The sequence below is a fragment of the Momordica charantia genome, assembly GCF_013281855.1.
Source record: "Momordica charantia cultivar OHB3-1 chromosome 5 unlocalized genomic scaffold, Mcharantia_2.0 BLBB01000005.1, whole genome shotgun sequence".
NCBI lineage: Eukaryota > Viridiplantae > Streptophyta > Magnoliopsida > Cucurbitales > Cucurbitaceae > Momordica > Momordica charantia.
In genome coordinates this window covers 17213-37173 of record NW_028275163.1, presented here as the reverse complement: position 1 = coordinate 37173, position 19961 = coordinate 17213, and the positions used below count along the sequence as shown (strand labels likewise).

At 39.6% G+C, this 19961-nt stretch overlaps 1 protein-coding gene across 1 annotated transcript; it reads left to right on the top strand.

Moving 5' to 3' along the window:
• The first annotated feature begins 799 nt into the window (after positions 1–799).
• DCL1 (dicer-like 1) lies at positions 800–19758 on the top strand. The gene is made up of 20 exons (XM_022292826.2): positions 800–2545; positions 2641–2754; positions 4525–4735; positions 4954–5348; positions 5426–5654; positions 13096–13268; positions 13362–13484; positions 13575–13735; positions 14395–14628; positions 14721–14871; positions 14950–15132; positions 15391–15552; positions 15644–15739; positions 15846–16474; positions 16765–16865; positions 16959–17158; positions 17235–18152; positions 18654–18818; positions 18946–19319; positions 19409–19758. Exons 1-20 carry the CDS (start codon positions 1379–1381, stop codon positions 19584–19586), a joined length of 5964 nt encoding a protein of 1987 aa, XP_022148518.1. The 5' UTR covers positions 800–1378; the 3' UTR covers positions 19587–19758.
• The last annotated feature ends 203 nt before the right edge of the window (positions 19759–19961 follow it).

The window sequence follows — 19961 nt, the reverse complement described above, 5'->3', positions numbered from 1 at the left end:
ATTATTATTGTGTAATTGAGATAATGTTTGAATTAAAATTTGAAATTATTAGGAAATAAATAAAACTCATATCCGTGAATAAGCCGCACGAATCAAAACTTGAGATGATTTTTGGAGAGTTGAATCCCTTAAAGAAGACCCTAACTACTGCGGAGTGGGGAACAAACTTTGGTGATGGAGGTAGGGTTGAGCATCGGTCGGGATTGGTTTTTGGTTGACCTGGATGTTAAAAACCGACAAATTTTATAAATTCCTCTGAGCCAACCGACTCCGACATTTTTTTGTAATTCATTTTAAAAATAAATCTATTCCATTGAAGATTGAGGAGGAGTAGGGGGGGGGGGCGGCCAACGACATTGTACTGCGATCGAAATCAGATTTTGGAACACGAACATAATGGAGGACTTGGGGGGTGGGGTTGCGGCACTTAGACATGAATAAGAAGAAGGTGATAGCATGACGACGTTGGCGTTAGGAAGAAGAAGAGTGATTATCGATCCACTTCGTTGTTCGATTCGATTGACCCCAACATTCAATCCGATCGAATTTCTTAAATATTGCATCAACAATTTTCTTATAAAAAAATTAATAATATAAAATACTTCCAAAGTTTAGAAGAGTGAGGTCAATGATTATTGACACCGCTATCTTTTTACAACAAACATGAAGCTATTATTATTAGTATTTTATTTGATGGATTATTATTATTATTATTAAATTATTAATCAATAATTGAAGAGACCATTTAATTACGAAATCTGTATTTCCTCTAGTAGAAAAAAGAAAACTGCGACAGGCTCTCTGTCTCTGCCGCGCTGGGGTGCTTATTTTGGGGTATCGTAGCAGCAGCTTGAGAGAAAATAAGGAAGCAGGGGAAGTTGCAGAAGCAAAACCTGAGGGACAGAGACATGAGAGAGAGAGGGGAAGACGAAAGTGCGTGGGGTCAAATTCGAACAAGTATTTAACAGAGGCAGAATAAGGCGTTTGATAGCCCGTGGAATCTGAAAGAATCACGCTCAAAGTTTATGGGTTTTTAGGGTTTCTCTACCCCTACTTCCAACCCAAAATCCTTACTTTTTGCGTGCTTCGTACGGTCTATCACTCTCCTAACTTTCTGCAACTTATTCTCTCTCTCTCTCTCGCTCTCTCTGTGTCTCTCTCTCGATTTCTTCCACTTCCCAGCTTCCGCTCCCACTGCGTCAAGTCAACTATTCACTGCTGGGCGCTCTCCTATCTTTATCGAATTTTCTTTGTTTCAGTAGAGATTTATTCTTAAATTCCATTTTCTTTTATGCCATTTACTTTTTTTTTCAAGTTCCAGAAATTGAAATTTCTTAGTTCTTGTTCGGTTTTAATTTAACTGTTATACTAGTCTGCTATGGAGGATGAGGCTAGGGTTCCGGGAAGTTTTAGCGGCGAGCCAACATGTTCGTTGGGGGCTTCTTCTTTCTGGCTAGATGCTTGTGAGGACATCTCCTGCGACATCATCAATGATTTCGTGGACTTCCACGCGTCTATTGCCCCGGGATCCTCAGTCGAACATACTTCCGATCAAAACAACATCGCCAACGATTTTTTTGGTGGAATTGATCACATTCTCGACAGTATCAAGAACGGTGGAAGCCTCTCTCCAGCAGCTTGCAATGGCGATCGTGATTGCACCCTGGGGGAAGGCTTTTTCATTGAGAACGAGGCATCTGGGGTTCGTGATGTGCTGGTTGATAGTTCAACTGTGCAGACTCATGGCGAACAGATTGAAATTCTTCAATGCAATGGGCTGAACAAGGATAGTTTTGATAATGGTAGTCATATCTGCGAGCGTTATGAGTCTGCTCATGGGTTCAAGCAGCCAAAGGGAAGCGAAGAACCCAGGGTTGTTCAGACCCCAATAAATGGGGTTAAAAAACATGAGGTGAGGAATAATGCACTGTTGAGAGATCGAGGTTGTGATAGTGAAGAGAGAAGCAATAAGAGACCTCGGATTAGCAATGGGAACAACGAAAGGCATTATTCAAACAGGGGGCAGTGTCAATCTAAGGATAGAGAAAAGTGTTACTCTAGGAAGAGGTTGCGTGAGCGAGATGAGATTGATAGAAGGGATAGGGGTTGTTTTAGGAGGAGAGAGCATTATGGTACTAGTGGGAGGGATGCAAGAGATAGGGATTGGAGGGAGCGGGAACAAAAGGGTTACTGGGAGAGGGACAAATCAGGGTCAAATGAGATGGTTTTCCGCTCAGGAATGTGGGAAGTTGATCGTAACAGAGAAGCAACAACTGACAATGACAAAAACCTGGAATTACAGGGAACTGCAGAGGAAAGTTCCCAGGAGATTAAGGAAAAGCTTCCTGAGGAACAAGCTCGTAAGTATCAGTTGGATGTTCTTGAACAAGCTAAGAAGAAAAATACTATAGCTTTTCTTGAAACTGGGGCTGGGAAGACACTTATTGCTGTTCTTCTCATTAAAAGTATTTACACTGATTTACAAACTCAAAATAAGAAGATGCTTGCTGTATTTTTAGTTCCCAAAGTTCCACTTGTCTATCAGGTAAAATATGTAATTAATGCTTAATATAGCAACGTTGCCACCACTATTTGATGGGTATGTAGTTGATTGTATTATCATTCTCTGTGCAATTTCAGCAAGCTGAAGTTATTCGTGAGAGAACTGGTTATCAAGTGGGTCATTACTGTGGTGAAATGGGTCAAGATTTCTGGGATGCTAGAAGGTGGCAGCGTGAATTTGAAGCCAAACAGGTAAGAGCTCCTAGTTAAGAGCATGCTATTCACCATGTATGTATTTTTTTAAGAGCTATTAACTAGATGAACAGAAGCTACACCTCACAGGTGTTACTATTTTTTATCTGATTTTGGTTCATTTCTGCTGGTTGGTACTCTATTTAATCATATTTATGAATGCGTGGAGTACATTAATCTGTTTGATCAAATAGAAATCAACAACATCTGAAAGTTTTCTTCCCTTCTTAGTCTTCTGCTTGTAAATGTTCTTTGCAACTATTCCTTTATACTTTGACCGCAATGACTATTTTACAAAGCCAAAGCTCATCCAGTTGTTGTGTTGGCATCCACTGGTTTCTTGAGCAATTATTTCTCTGATCACTATATTTTATTGTTGGAATAGATTATTTGTTGGTTGAATCCTTTTGTTCACACTTCCTATGAAGAGCTCCAATTCTTTCTTGTAATTTAATTCTGTTAAGTGTTACTGGCTGATCGCTGATGGTGAAGTTATTTGAGAAATTTTATTTCATTGTCATATTAGAAATATTTTCCCCTTTAAATTAGCCAACTCTTGATCCACCCTTGTCTTCATGATTAGATGCCCCAAGTGTCTAGCCAAACCAATGCTCAAACTAGAGCTTTGCCTACCCCATATCAATGTTTTAAAAGGCTTTTGACTATAAGAGGCTTATGCCTCGCACAGTTTGAAGATGCACTAAGGCTTGAAGTCTTTAAACCTCGTGTTATGATTACAAGAATACTATTAATTTTCCCAATTCTTAACAAATATAAGGATTTATTTATTTATTTTTGTATGGAATGCGAGAATAATATTAATTTTCCCAATTCTTAACAAATATATGGATTTATTTATTTATTTTTGTATGGAATGCTAATGCATGAGCTCTAACCATTCAATCTATTACTACTTTTACTACCTTGATTTTAAAAACATTGAAGACAAAATTTGTCAATCCTATTGGCCATTAGTGATAATAGTATTGATGCTAAGGATGTTCTTTTAGAATTTTTTTAAGTGGCTAGAACATATGAATCTTTTGATAATTTTATATAACTATTATATTTAGTAATACTTGATCATACAAATTCATATTTGTATAATTTTTCTAATTAAAATTGAGGCTTACGCCTCATACCGCCTAGAGGCTTACGCCGCGCCTCTTCAAGAGGAAAAGCCTCGAGGCCGCCTTTAGCCTTTTAAAACATTCCCCATATTAGTGTTTGCTTTGTAGTTCTTTTATGGTATTATGTTTGTGTGGTTCCTTAGGGTTTTGTTTGACACTTACCAACTGAGGTCTATCAGATAAATGTTACGCCTCTTTATGTTGCCAATTCCTAGCTCGCCCCATTCAACGGGAGGCCGAACCTTGTTCCAATTGATTAGGTGTTTGCCTTCATTTGATTTTATTCATTCCCCACTGGTGCATTAGCATGATGGCGCTCTATCTTCTTTGAAATTGAAGATTTACTTGCATTGCTGTTTGCTGTTTGCTGTTTTTGTCACCTGTCAATCCTTGTTTTGACATGCCCTGTTTCTTGTTTGTTGTGCAGCTTCAAGAGTTTTGCTGAATCCTTTTTTTGATTACAAAAATACTTCAATGCCAAGAATCTAACCTTTGGAGTTTTCTGCCATTTCTTATTTAAAAAAAGCTTTGGAATTTATGCTCTGAAATGCGTGAAATACATGGGATTCTATTTGATTATTCTTGCTGTGGTCCTCTGAATAACATGTGCTCACGCATTCTAACTATTATTTGAATGCAGGTTCTGGTTATGACGGCACAGATACTGTTGAACATTTTGAGGCATAGCATAATAAAAATGGAAGCAATCAATCTGCTGATTTTGGATGAGTGCCATCATGCTGTTAAGAAGCATCCATATTCTCTAGTTATGTCTGAGTTCTATCATACGACTCCAAAGGAGAAGAGACCATCTGTATTTGGAATGACTGCTTCGCCTGTTAATTTAAAGGGTGGGTGACTGTGGACTTCTTCTTCCAACTTTAGTTTCTACGCTCGAGTATTATAAATTAATTTCGCCTGTTAATTATTATTATAGTTTTAAATAGAAAATGATTGTTATAATTATTGCTTTGAATATGCTTGAACAATTTTGTTCCTTTTCATCTACCAACGAAAAGTTCGTATCTTGTTAAAAAAAAAATTATTGCTTTGAATATGTCATACACAGGTGTTTCAAACCAAATAGATTGTGCAATCAAGATCCGTAATCTTGAAAGTAAATTAGACTCCACTGTCTGTACAATAAAAGACCGCAAGGAGTTGGAAAGACATGTTCCAATGCCATCAGAAGTTGTGGTGGAGTATGACAAAGCTGCCACTTTGTGGTCTCTTCATGAACAGATAAAGCAAATGGAAATGGAAGTTGAGGAAGCTGCAAAATTGAGTTCTAGGAGAAGTAAATGGCAACTTATGGGAGCCAGAGATGCTGGTGCTAAGGAAGAGCTGCGCCAAGTTTATGGCGTTTCCGAGAGAACAGAAAGTGATGGTGCTGCTAATCTAATACAAAAGTTGAGGGCAATCAATTATGCACTTGGGGAGCTGGGTCAGTGGTGTGCTTACAAGGTTTGGATTTATAAGTTTGTCTGGTAAGTCATAGTTTTAACTTGTTCAAAGAATAATTCCATCCATCATTTTGGCAGGTTGCTCAGTCTTTTTTGACAGCTTTACAGAATGATGAGAGGGCTAACTATCAGCTTGACGTCAAGTTTCAGGAATCCTATTTGAACAAAGTTGTTGCTCTTTTACAATGCCAGCTATCGGAAGGAGCTGTTTCTGACAAAGATGGCAAATCAATTTTAGAGGAAGACGTTGCTCATAATAGAACAGATCTTGATGAGATTGAGGAGGGGGAACTTCTTGATAGTCATGGTGTGTATTATATAACTACTTCTTACTGATTTCAATGGATTCTGCATGTTAACTAAGTCACCTGCTCTTAGCTGACGACTTTGAAATTTGTTGGCATGATTTTCATTGAAAAAAGATTTAAAAATGGGTTCCCTCCATCTACTCCCAATTCTCAAACAAATATGGACAAGGAGAAAAGAAGAAAGTAATAATAAATGAAACTTATCTCCACAACAGATATTGGCGGAGTAAGTGGATTTTAGCAGTTCACCTTGCTATTGCCATTTTGTTTCATTTGATTGCTTATTAAATACCATTAATTTTTTTAACAGAACAGATCTGGAATGGGTGAAGGGGTTGCGACAAACGCATTGGGGACATGGTCTAATACCTATTGTGTTGATATACTTTGATTTTGGCAATAAATTATTTGATCTTCTTGTGCATTTCCTTCCAATATAAAGTCTGTTGTGATGTGTTTGTAGGTGTCTTTAGGCTTCTGGCTTGCCCTCGTGTCAGGCCACAATGGTTCCGAAGTTTCTTATTAAAAAAAAAAAGTTGGTAAGGTTTTAATTTTAACACTTTCAAAACACGTTCCTTTTAGCACTTCCAAAACATGATCCAAATGGCCTACATGGTTTTCTTCTCTGGCATTATTAATTAGTAGGTTGACTAAGAAAACAAGCAAAAAAATTTTGGACGAAAACTTGAGGATCAGATGGTGAATTGGCAAGGTCAGAAGGCATCATACCTCCTCATAATTCCCACTAAATGCCATGTTAAAAACACACTATGAATGAAAATAAATTTGGTAGTTCCTTGACTTCAGATCCAATTTGGAAATGTTTTTGGCCTTGTTTTGTTCGCCTATTAACTCATGAATCATGGATATAATGAACTTTTTTGGTTCCATTTATTTGTTCAACACGCCATGGTCCACATGAAATCTCTACTAGTTTCCAATTTTTTTTTACCAAAAGTTTTGAGCTGGAAAGAGGCTTCAACTTGGTTGTATATTTCTCACAAGTAGTATCTTCCTGTCAACTTTCCAATGTAATTAATTTTGGATTTGGGGGTAATAATAAGGTTGGAAGAAGATGAAGAGGAGGACAAAACTAAACCTCCCACTAACCCTACACACACCAAAAGTATGGTAAGATCATTAAAGAAATGGAATATGTGCATAAGACCGATTACGACCAAGGGTAGTGCTTCGGTGAGAAAGAAATCCAGAGATATTACCAGTTATTAAGATCCCTAGAAAAGAAAGTGGAAGTCGAAGAGCTTTTTGTGGGAGAGGGCCTGATTGTTTCTCCATGCCACTAATCTCATGGAATGTTAAAGCTCGGTGCTCATGCTCCCCCAAAAATAGCTGTAGTTAAATCCCTTTTGGCTAAGTAGAATCCAGATGTTATTTTCTCTATCCTAACTGTTAAGCTTCGTCCTGCCATATCGAAGTAAGTGCTGTCATCGTCGGAAAGTTCAGAGAAGCCATAGCTCGTTAGGCAAGGTGGGGCAAAAGGTCATGGGGGAGGAAAGAGGAAGGAGAGAGGACATGGGGGAGGAGAGAGGAAGGAGAAAGGACATGGCTGTTTTCAGTGCAATCATGTAAGCCTGGTTCTGATAAGAAAAGAGTGCATAATGGAAAGCAAAAGATGAAAATGACTAGAACAGTTTGTTTTTGATTATGCAAGATTGGAAAGCTGTAATTAGATAGTCTTGAGGGGAGGGTTCTGTCTACCCTCCGCCTTTAGGTTGTATCGCCCATTTGTTGGGTTCTTTCTTTGATAATATACATCTTTGTTTCTTATCAAAAAAAGAAAAAAAAAGAAAATGACTAACATGATTGCACTGAAAACAACCATGTCCACTGAAAACAGCCATGTCATCAGGGAAGGTGAAATGGGGTCCGTCTCAATAAACAAAATTTTGTTCCAACCAACGAGTGGCGGATTTGGATGGAGTCCTAGGGGTCATATACAATGCATCATCAAGACTGGGACGATCTCCACCGAGATTCAATATTTCTTTTGATTCAACTCCTTTTAGATTCGAAAATGTCTGGCTAGATTCCCCTCTTTCGTTGCCTTTGGTCGACCAATGGTGGAAAGCGAATCCTTTACAAGGGTGGTCGGGGTACGGTTTCATGAACAAACTTAGAGGGCCAAAGGATGCTCTTGTTAATTGGAATTGAGAAGTCTTCGGCCACATTGGCCTTAAGAAGATAGAAATCAAAAGAGCCATTGATGCAATAGATAGAGAGGAAGAACAAGGTCCTCTTTCAGAGGAAATTTTTAATAACAGAAAGGAGATTGGAGAAAAGTTGGTGGAGACTATTGCCTTAGAACAAAGAATGTGGATCCAAAAAGGGAAGATTTAATGGCTTCAGGAAGGCGATGAAAACTCTAATTTCTTCCACCGGTGGACTCTAATTTCTTCCATCGGTGGACATCTCATAGGAGAGGATGACCAAGGCACGGTTCTCACTACGGAAGAGGGCATAGAAGGTGAGTTTTTGCATTACTTCTCCTCCTTATATTATACCACAGAGGACAATGGTTTCATTTTCGATAATGTGGATTGGGCCCCTCTTTCCGACAGTCTCAGTGTTAAGCTTGAAAGTCCTTTCACAGAGGAGGTAATCGGTAAGGCAGTGGCAGATTTGGGTACCTAGAAATCGTCGGGTCTAGATGAGATGTGCAATGAATTCTTGAAAAAAGCTTGGAACATTTTCAAACCCGACTTGGTTACAGTGTTCCACGAGTTTTTTAAGAAAGGGATTATCAACAAGAGAACATATGAAACCTAAATCTGTCTGATTCCCAAAAAATCAATCCCTCACTGGTCAAGGACTATAGGCCTGGTCACTTCCCTGTATAAGATCCTTGCTAAGCTGTTGGCTACCCGTTTGAAAAAGGTGCTCCCCTTCATCATCCATGATGCCCAAGCAACCTTTGTAGAAGGGCGTCAAATTCTCGATGCAATTTTGGTAGCCTCTAAGACAGTGAGTCATTGGAAGAATTCGAAGAAGAAGGGCTTCCTTCTTAAGTTGGATTTTGAAAAAGCGTACGACAAAGTAGATTGGGACTTTCTAGATGCCGCCCTTCATTCCAAAGGTTTTGGGGATAGATGGCGTAAGTGGATTAGGGGTTGTCTTTCCTCAAAATTTTCGGTCTTGATTAATGGTAAACCTAGGGGAAAAATTCAAGCTATTAGAGGTTTAAGACAAGAGGATCCTCTCTCCCATTTCCTTTTCACAATTGTGGGGAACGCTTTGAGTAGGCTTGTTCACTACTGTATCGAAAGGAACATTCTCAAAGGTTTCTCCATCGGCTCCAGCTCTCTTGAGGTGACACACCTTCAATATGCGGATGATGTGATTATTTTTAGCCCTTTCTCGGCTCAAATGATGCAGAACTGGTGGGGTGCAATTCAAGTTTTTTTGCTGGCTTCAGGCCTTTCCTTGAATGTGTCCAAAACGACTGTGATTGGTATAAAGCTCCTTGGTCGAGACCAATTTTTGGGCATCAACTTTCGGACGCAAAGTCGATTTGCTCTCCTTTTCCTATTTGGGTTTCCCTCTCGGTGGAAATCATCGGTCCACTAGTTTTTGGGCGGCGGTAGTGGATAAAATGCATAATAGGCTTCAAAAATGGAAATCCCTCATGCTTTCTAAAGGTGGTAAGCTTACTCTGGCCCAATCAATCCTCAATAGCATCCCAATTTATTTCTTCTCGATTCTTAAAGCCCCGAATGGTGTGATTAAATCGATGGAGAAGCTTATGAGGGATTTTTCTGGAATGGAGGGGCTCATACACCGGTGGGAAACTTGGTGAAATGGTCTTGATCCGCTTTGCCTCACAAACAAGGGGGTCTTGGGATTGGCTCGTTGACTCTCAGAAATAAAGCTCTGCTCATGAAATGGATTTGGTGGTTTGCTGTGGAAAAGGAAAGTTTTTGGAGACATGTGATAGCTTCTATTTACAGGATGGACTCTAGACTTGTATGCTTTGTCATCTGGCTTATAGTAGATAGATTTTGGGAGGATGGCTTATAGTAGATAGATTTTGGGAGGATCCTTGGATAGATCAGTCACCTCTTTCAACCATCTTCCTAGACTTGTATGCTTTGTCATCTAAAAAAGGTAAGCTTATGGTAGATTGTTGGACGGCAGAAACTGCGACATGAAATTTGGGCTTTCGAAGAAATCTCTTTGAAAGGGAGATAAACCGATGGGCTCTGTTCATAGCCAAGATGGAACGGGTGGTGTTAGGAAGTGGTAGGGATAAACTGTGGTGGAAGGCCGATCTTTCCGGTCTCTTTTCTGTAAGTTTGGCTTTCGTGGCTCTTACTTCTCCCTCTACCAAGTTGAATTTGGCTACAAATAATATTATTTGGAATTTTAAAGCTCCTAAGAAAGTCAAATTTTTTCTTTGGACTTTTTCTATAGAGGATTAAATATTGCAGATAAGCTTCAAAGAAAATTTCCACACTGGGCTCTTTCTCCCTTTGTGTGTGCAGCATGTGTATGAAAAACATGGAAGCGGTGGATCATCTTTTCTTACAATGTGCTTTCGTGTTTAAAGCTTGGGGGAGAATTGCTTCTTTCCCAGATCTCTCTCTTTGTATCCCTAGCAAGATCGACGATTTTATTGCCGAAGGCTTCAGCAGAGGATGTCTTAAGGGTAAAGCTACGGTTCTTTGGAATTGTACAGCTCAGGCTTTACTTTGGTACATTTGGAAAGAAAGAAACAACCGTCTCTTTGAAGACAAGTCAATTTCGTTTGATTCTTTTTGTGTGAATATTAGGCATATAGCTTCTTGGTGGGTCTTATCCCACTACAATCTTCTCTTGCTTTCTCAAGATTGGAGAGTAGTGATTGTATAGAGTTTTTGGGGAGGCTTCTCTCTACCCTCCACCTTTAGGTTGTTCCCTGTTTTCTGGGGTTCTTTTGATCTGAATACAAGTCTTTTGTTTCTTAAAAAACAAAAAAAGATGTTATTTTGAATTAGAGTTGATTGATTGAAAGCTGGTTAAATCCATTTGGAGCTTGAGACATATTGAGTGGTCAGAGCTGGGTGCAGTGGGTTCTTCTGGTGGTGTGATCATCATGTGGAATTAGAATTCAGTGCAGGCAGAGGATTTCATTTTAGGCTTCTTCTCTGTTTCTATTCTTGTGAACTTTAAAGTTTGTTTTAGGGACTAGGTGACAGAGGTTTATGGTCCGTCTTCTTGTAGAGGGAGAGAAGCTTTTTGGCAAGAGATTATAAATTTTAATGGCCTTTGTTCTGACTGTTGGTGTGTGGGAGGGGATCTCAATGTGGTCAGACGAATTGCTGAAAAATTCAATGGAGGAAGAGCGACCAAAAGCACTTTGGCTGCTCGTGTAGACAAATTTCTCCTCTCTTGAGGTTGGGTTGATGCCTTCAAAGTAGAGCTGGTTAGACTCTCTGGAACAACCTCAGGCCTACAAGCTTTAAAGCCTATAATTCACTATGAACTTGGTTGTTCGTCCATTCATGAAGCTTCCTGCCAACACTTAACATGTGAGATCTGGTAAGGTAGACAACCATCATTTTGAACTGTCAGATATTGTTCCTGGCACTATTCTTCCATCTTTATGCTAACAACCTTTCATTTAACTTTGAGATTCTTGCTAAGACTGAAATTTGCCTGAGAGTACATGTTTGAACTCCGTCCAAGTTCTAATTGGCTTTATACTCTCCGGTCTCCATCCACTTGTAGCAAGCTAATGCCTTTCTAGTTATGCTCACTACCAATGCTTAGGGCTTCCAAACCATACCAATGGGGTATGGTTTCCAAACCGTTAGAGGCAGGTGGTCGAGGCATTGGGAACTCGAGGCTTCGAAATGATGCGCTTTTGGCTAAATGACTTTGGAGGTTTTTTCATGAGCCTAGGGCTTTATGACGGAGGATTATTGTGAGTAAGTATGGGCCGCACCCCTTTGATTGGGCTTCAGATAGAGGGCATAAGGTTTGTGCTAATATCCCTGGAAGGCTATATCCTCAGGCTTTCCTCACTTTTCCCATTTTGTGTCTTGTGTGGTTGGAGATGGTTATGATACTTACTTTTGGGAGGACCACTGGGTGAGAGAAAAGCCCCTTTGGTCTTTCTTTCCTCGCCTTTTTCTATTATCAGACAGAAGGTTGCATTTGGTGGCCTCAGTGCTAGGGTTTGGGGAGGAAGGAGTTTCTATTTCCTTAGGTCTCAGTCGGTCTTTAACTGACAGAGAGTCTCGGGGAGCAGGTGAGTTGCTCCATCTTCTCTCTGATGTCCATTTCTCTCGGGATAGGAAGCATGTCCGTGTTTGGGCCCCTACTCCTTCTAGGGTTTTTTCTTGCAGTTCCTTCTTTAAAATTTTGTGCTCCCCGGATCCTTCCCCGGCTGCCCCTGTGTTTGCCTCGCTTTGGAAAGTCTATATTCCAAAGAAGATTAAGTTTTTCGTGTGGCGATCTTACTTGGGAGAATCAATACCCTGGATCGTATCTAGACGCATTCTTCTTCCTGTTTGGGTCTGCAATGGTGTGTTCTTTTCAAACAAGACTTTGAGAGTCTTGTTCACATGTTATGACATTGCATTTTGCCCAGAAGATTTGGAGTCAGTTCTTTGAGATGTTCGAAGTTTCTTGGGCCCAGCATAGAGATTGGGGGGCTATGGTGGAGGAAGTGCTCTCGGCTTCTCCTTTTCGTGAGCAAGGGAGGTTTTTGTGGCAAGCTTGTTTCTTTGCGATCTTGTGGGAAATTTGGTTGGAAAGGAACAATAGAATTTTTAGGGGGTGGAGAGAGATAGCGAGGCAGTTTGGGAGCTTGTGAAATTTAATGTTTCTTTATAGGGTTATGTCTCGAAGTTGTTTTGTAATTATCAGTTAGGTCAAATTACTTTGGATTGGAAGCCCTTCTTTAGCTAGTGCTTCCCCTTGTCGGGCTCTTGTTTTTTTGTGTGCCTGTGTTTTTTTATATATTTTTTCATTTATCTTAATGAAAAGTGCAGTTTCCTATAAAAAAAAGGCTCACTACCAATGCTTCCATGTGTTCGTCCTCCAACATCCTATCGTCTTGAGGTAATGCTTAGAAAAGTGTGATACCAATTTGATGGAATTCCGAATACAAACTACTTGTAATGGTAAGAGAAATACAAAACTATCAGATTTTTGAGAGGTTTGATCATCTTCCAAACTACCGAGCTATTTCCTGCTTACCTCACTCTTTCCAGTTTCCTTCTATTTCCTAACTGAATTACAATATAATGGGCCCACCTTTCACACAAATCATCACCTACATTCCCCTTTTGGACATGAGTTTTCCCCTTATGCATTACTGCCTGATTATAGGTTCACATTTCTTTTGCCTAGTATAAGTGACCCCCCTCAGTTTTTCGTTCAGAACTTGATGGTAACCGTTTGATATTCCCCATTTATGCCTTTTGTGTATCAAAATAGTTGTCTCTGGTGGGGAGCATGTGGATGAGATTATAGGAGCTGCAGTGGCAGATGGAAAAGTGACCCCAAAGGTGCAGTCTCTCGTTAAAATTCTGCTCAAGTATCAACACACTGAAGATTTTCGTGCCATAATCTTTGTTGAGAGAGTTGTGTCTGCCTTGGTTCTTCCGAAGGTGGATTATTTCAATGAATACTTATTCTTCTTTTAATTGATTTGGTACCTTTTGATCCTCTAATTTCAACGTGGTATCATGGTCATCTCACAGGTCTTTGCAGAGCTTCCATCTCTAAGTTTTGTTAGAAGTGCAAGCTTGATTGGTCACAACAATAGTCAGGATATGCGGACATGCCAAATGCAGGACACTATTTCCAAATTTCGGGATGGTCGCGTATGTATAATTATGGATCACTCTTCTACAGGAAAATATGGATTTTCTGATTTAATTTCTCATAATTGTAAGATCCTGTACATCTTTCAGGTGACACTATTAGTTGCTACTAGTGTTGCTGAAGAAGGACTTGATATTCGACAATGCAATGTTGTGATTCGCTTTGACCTTGCAAAAACAGTTTTGGCATATATTCAGTCTAGGGGTCGTGCTAGAAAGCCTGGTTCAGATTATATATTAATGGTTGAGAGGTATTTGCTATACCTAGTTTTATGTCCAGTTTACCGGTTTATAGGGTTGCAAATATTAGCAAATCTCATCCATCTAATTATTTTGATAAATTATAACTACAAGACCTTGAATTACCGATAATGTTTCTAGGATTTCTTGTTTTATATTCTTCAATATTTATATTCTCCAATGAAGGCTCCCAAACCTTGTCTTCTCTCCAAGCTGGTACACCAGGTGTCATAAAGATGCTGAAACACGGGCATTTATTTATTTCTTGTGAACTTGTGAGCAGATTTTTTAATTTAATTATAGCAACTTTTGTATGGGAGACGCCATGCATGGTTACACTAGCAGACTGCTACAGGCCTTTTTTGTTAGCTTTGACAAATTTCAGCCTTTTCATAGGCTTCTTGGCGAGGTTTTGGTCATTGGTTTTAAGTTGGTGTAAATGTTTTTTCTCATTTTTTGTAACCCTCTCCTGCAAGGGGTTTCCCCTTCTCTTGTGTATTTCGTCTTGTCAATGAAATATTTGTTTCTCATTGAAAATATTAATGTACTTGTAAAACGTTCCAGGTTTGGTATTTTCTTTGGGAAGATTATCTGATGGTATTATGCCCTGCTTTGTTGACTTGCACAGTCCATAGATGTGAAAGGACTGAGGTTTCTGTAATCTCTGCAGGGGAAATTTGTCACATGCAGCATTTTTAAGGAATGCTAGAAATAGTGAGGAGACCCTGCGTAAAGAAGCAGTAGAGAGAACTGACCTTAGTCATCTTGAGGATACTTCAAGATTGATTTCCATGGACACAACACCAGGTACTGTGTACCAAGTCGAGTCAACTGGTGCTGTCGTTAGCTTAAATTCTGCTGTTGGCCTTGTCCATTTCTACTGCTCGCAGCTTCCTAGTGACAGGTTCTGATATATTATTCAAGTTGTTTTCCTCATTTTTTAATTGTACATGTTGATTGAATGGATAGTATTTTAATCTGCTCCCTTCCTACTAGGTATTCCATTCTTCGACCTGAGTTTGTGATGGTGAGGCATGAGAAACCAGGTGGACCAACTGAGTACTCTTGCAAGCTTCAACTTCCTTGTAATGCACCATTTGAGGAACTTGAAGGTCCAACGTGCAGTTCAATGCGCCTCGCACAACAGGCATGTTATCATTTTATTTAAAATATTTTATTCCAGGTTTATCGTGATAGCATGACTGCAACTATCTCTATTCAGCAGGCTGTTTGTTTGGCTGCTTGTAAAAAGCTGCATGAAATGGGAGCATTTACTGACATGCTCTTGCCAGACAAGGGAAGTGGAGAGGAGAGGGAAAAGGTTGAACAGAATGATGATGGAGATCCACTTCCTGGCACAGCTAGACACAGGGAGTTTTATCCTGAAGGTGTTGCTGATATTCTCCAGGTCTGTTCCTACTTAATTTGGTCTACGATGCTTTCCAATTCTTTTGCTATATAGCTGACCAGAAGAGCTACCCTTTTTTGTGATTATTGAATTCTTAGATTAAAATTTTGAATCTTATTGTTGTTTATGTACAGAATAGCCTTGAGAAGTTTTCGTGTTTGATTTAATTTCTGTTTGTCACTTTGTGATAACTATTAATCTGATGGTTTTTTCCAAGTTTTTTACCATTTAATTGAGGGTGTGTGGTTCTATTTATAGGGAGAATGGATCTTAACTGGGAGAGATGCTTTCGATGATTCCAAATTGCTCCATCTTTATATGTACGCTGTTCAGTGTCTCAATGTTGGCTCTTCTAAAGATCCGTTCTTGACTCAAGTTTCCAATTTTGCAGTACTTTTTGGCAATGAGCTGGATGCAGAGGTTTTTGTTTTTCAATTTCTTTATAAGCATCTCTCTCTCTCTAACACAAAAACATGTGTATGCAGTTAATCACATAATTTACTTTTAACAGGTGTTATCGATGTCGATGGATCTTTTTATTGCTCGAACTATCACTACCAAGGCATCACTCGTATTCAGGGGCTTATGTGATATTACTGAGAGCCAGGTGAATCATCAATTTACTAATTGCATTGAATCATATATATATATTTTTCTGTTGGCTTCTGCTGTTGACCCTGACCCTTGAAGAAATTTTGAAATGTGTTGTGCAGCTGGTATCCCTCAAGAGCTTTCATGTAAGATTAATGAGCATTGTGCTGGATGTGGATGTTGAACCTACTACCACTCCTTGGGATCCTGCTAAGGCTTATTTGTTTGTCCCTGTTGTTGGTGATAAGTCTGAAGATCCAGTGAAAGAAATTGACTGGGATATGGTTGAAAGAATAATTCAGACAGATGTTTGGAGCAATCCCCTTCAGCGAGCTCGGCCAGATGTCTACCTTGGCACAAATGAGCGAGCATTAGGTGGCGATAGAAGGGAATATGGATTTGGTAAACTGCGTCACGGTATGGCTTTTGGACAGAAATCTCATCCTACCTATGGTATTAGAGGAGCGGTGGCACAGTTTGATGTTGTGAAGGCTTCTGGTTTGGTACCTGACCGAGGGGCTGTTAAATTGCAAAGGCACATAGATCTACCCAAAGGCAAACTTTTGATGGCTGATACTTCTATGGCTGCAGAAGATTTGGTGGGGAGGATTGTAACAGCTGCTCATTCAGGGAAAAGGTTTTATGTGGACTCTATACGCAATGATATGACTGCAGAGAATTCATTCCCCAGGAAAGAAGGGTATCTTGGTCCCCTGGAGTACAGCTCATATGCAGATTATTACAAGCAAAAGTATAAGACAATTCCAGCTTCAAACTGCCTTGCGTTTGGTCTATTTTCATTTTTCGAATTTAATAATGAAGGGAAGAAATTTGTCCAGCTTTCTTATTACTGAAGTAGTTTTTTATTGCATGGACTTGATAGCCATAATGCAATGCTAATGTTGTGCTGGAGAGGAAAGTTACTTTTAATCTGTATTGGAAGAATATAATGTTGTGAAAGTGCTTTACAGATTGGAAGAGCTTTCCTTTCTTCTTGCACGACAAAGGGTTGCATTTGGCTATTATGTCTTCTTTATTCAGGTATGGAGTCGAACTGATTTATAAGCATCAGCCCCTTATAAGAGGACGGGGTGTCTCATATTGCAAGAATCTCCTGTCCCCTCGTTTTGAACATGCAGAAAGTGCGCCCTCATTTAATTGCAAAAATCCTCAGTTTTTCCTTTTTATTTTTGCTTCTTGTAGTTTTGGGCTAATGAAGCACCTCGCTTAATTAGGTCATGAAGATGAATCGGAAGAAACTCTTGACAAAACATACTACGTCTACCTCCCCCCAGAGCTCTGTCTGGTACACCCACTGCCTGGATCACTTGTTCGTGGTGCGCAGAGATTACCATCAATCATGAGAAGAGTTGAAAGCATGCTGCTCGCCATTCAGTTAAAACATATGATAAACTATCATGTTCCTTCCTCTAAGGTATTATTCTAAAGGAAAAAGATCTTGGACAATCTTTTTCACCAACTACTTGACGTGTGTCTTCTATTGTCTGCAGATATTGGAAGCTTTGACTGCTGCCTCATGCCAGGAGACGTTCTGCTATGAAAGAGCAGAACTGCTTGGAGATGCTTATCTAAAATGGGTGGTTAGTCGATTCCTTTTTCTTAAATACCCCAGAAAACATGAGGGCCAGCTTACTAGAATGAGACAACAAATGGTCAGTAACATGATCTTGTATCAATATGCATTGAGCAAAGGACTCCAATCTTATATACAAGCAGATCGTTTTGCTCCGTCACGATGGGCTGCTCCTGGTGTGCTTCCTGTCTTTGACGAGGATACGAAGGATGGGGAATCATCCTTCTTTGATCAGGATAAATCAAGTTCCGAGAGTGTAAACGAGATGGATCATCTTGATGCTTTTGAAGATGGTGAGGTGGAGGACAGAGAGGTAGAAAGCGACTCTAGTTCTTATAGAGTCCTTTCTAGCAAAACTCTTGCAGATGTCGTTGAAGCTCTTATTGGAGTTTATTACGTTGAAGGGGGAAAAACTGCTGCTAATCACCTTATGAGATGGATAGGGATTAAGGTTGAGTTTGATGCTGATGAGGTCGAGTGTGCCGCAAGGCCATCAGACCTTCCAGAGAGCATACTTCGAAGTGTTGATTTTGATGCATTAGAGGGTGCCCTGAACATTAAGTTTCAAGATCGTGGGTTGCTGGTAGAGGCTATCACCCATGCTTCCCGACCATCTTGTGGAGTTTCCTGCTATCAGCGGTTGGAATTTGTTGGTGATGCTGTCTTAGATCATCTGATAACTAGGCACTTGTTCTTTACATACACTGATCTGCCCCCAGGTCGCCTAACCGACTTGCGCGCTGCTGCTGTAAACAATGAAAATTTTGCACGAGTTGCTGTTAAACATAATCTCCACATTCATCTTAGGCATGGATCAAGTGCTCTTGAAAAGCAGGTATCATATGTAGTCCTTTTTTAGTATTGCTATGCATGCAAGGCTGCATGTCCCTCCTTTATGAGGGTAAGGCTCTCAGGGAATTGCGATTTTATCTCTTTTTATGAAGAATTGCTTGGATTTTCATCTCTCCACTACAAATTCTTTAAGTTTGATTAGTTTTAATTTATAAACATACTTTTATCTAATATATAATAATTTAAAGTCATCTTATATATCATATCGTGAAAAAGAAATGTTATCTCAATGTTTGAGAACTATGAAGCATTTTTCAGCCTTGATGAATGATAGTTGTATGTATATTCAAATTGTAAAAAAATTATTACAAGTGCTAAAAAAGAAAAAAGATGCTTTCATAAGACAATAACTTAATGCCATCAAATCTACACTTGTAGCTTTTCAAACCATCAATGAAGAGTTTATTTCTTAAAAAAGGAAATAAACAATGACTTATTTTGGTTGAGTCGACAAATCATGACGTACAACTAACCATGTATGCAGATTAGGGACTTTGTGAAGGAAGTTCAAGATGAATTATCAAAACCTGGTTTCAACTCCTTTGGCTTGGGGGATTGTAAAGCTCCAAAAGTTCTTGGCGACATTGTTGAATCCATTGCTGGTGCTATTTTTCTTGACAGTGGACGTGACACTGCAGTTGTCTGGAAGGTCGGTTTTCGTTTCAGGAAGCTTGTCCCTTTTTTTTCTTTTTTTTTGTGCGTCTTTTCCCCTTTCCAGGTAAGAAGTTTCAAATACTTCTATTGTTTTCTTTTTACCAACTATTTTTATGTTTCAGGTATTTCAACCACTGTTGCATCCAATGGTTACACCTGAGACACTCCCAATGCATCCCGTTCGTGAGCTGCAAGAGCGATGCCAACAACAGGCTGAAGGTCTGGAGTACAAGGCAACTCGCAGTGGCAATTTGGCTACGGTTGAAGTTTTCATTGATGGTGTCCAAATTGGAGTTGCTCAGAATCCGCAGAAGAAGATGGCACAGAAACTAGCTGCGAGGAATGCGCTTGCTGTTTTGAAGGAGAAGGAAATGGATGAAGCCAAGGAAAAAAATGAAGATAGTGGGAAGAAGAAGAAGAATGGAAATCAAACATTTACCAGGCAGACGTTGAATGATATTTGTCTGCGTAGAAATTGGCCCATGCCATTTTATAGGTGAGGAAATTTCGGATATCTCTACAATGTATTCTAGTCAATAAGTAAAATATTTGTAACAATGATCAGCTTTGCACGTGTTTTTTTAGGTGTGTGAATGAGGGTGGCCCTGCACATGCAAAGAGGTTTACCTTTGCCGTGCGGGTGAATACTACAGACAGGGGATGGACGGATGAATGCGTGGGAGAGCCTATGCCTAGTGTCAAAAAGGCCAAGGACTCTGCCGCAGTTCTGTTGCTGGAGCTATTGAATAAATTATACTCGTGATGCAGCGTGGACTGGACATACGTGAATTTGTGTTAAAATGTTCATGAATATAATTTGAATTCTTGGATAATTGACAATTAATTATGAAGGGCCAATTGAAAGGCAAAACCATCTCGTTCTATTTGTGGTTGTGTAAAATTTTATGGTAATATTTTCTATTTGCGGCGCTAAACTCTATCTATTTCCTGACTTGTACAACCGAACCACCTGGAAAGTAAATTACATTCGTTCATGCCTTTTGGCGTGGACTATGGTTATTGCCACCAGGGTTCAAAATGTCGAGAGATATGTCGAAATGTCGACGTTGAGTATAGGAGGGGAAAAGTCTATTTTTCCCCCATGTCGTCGAAATATCGACAAAATGTTGAAATGTCG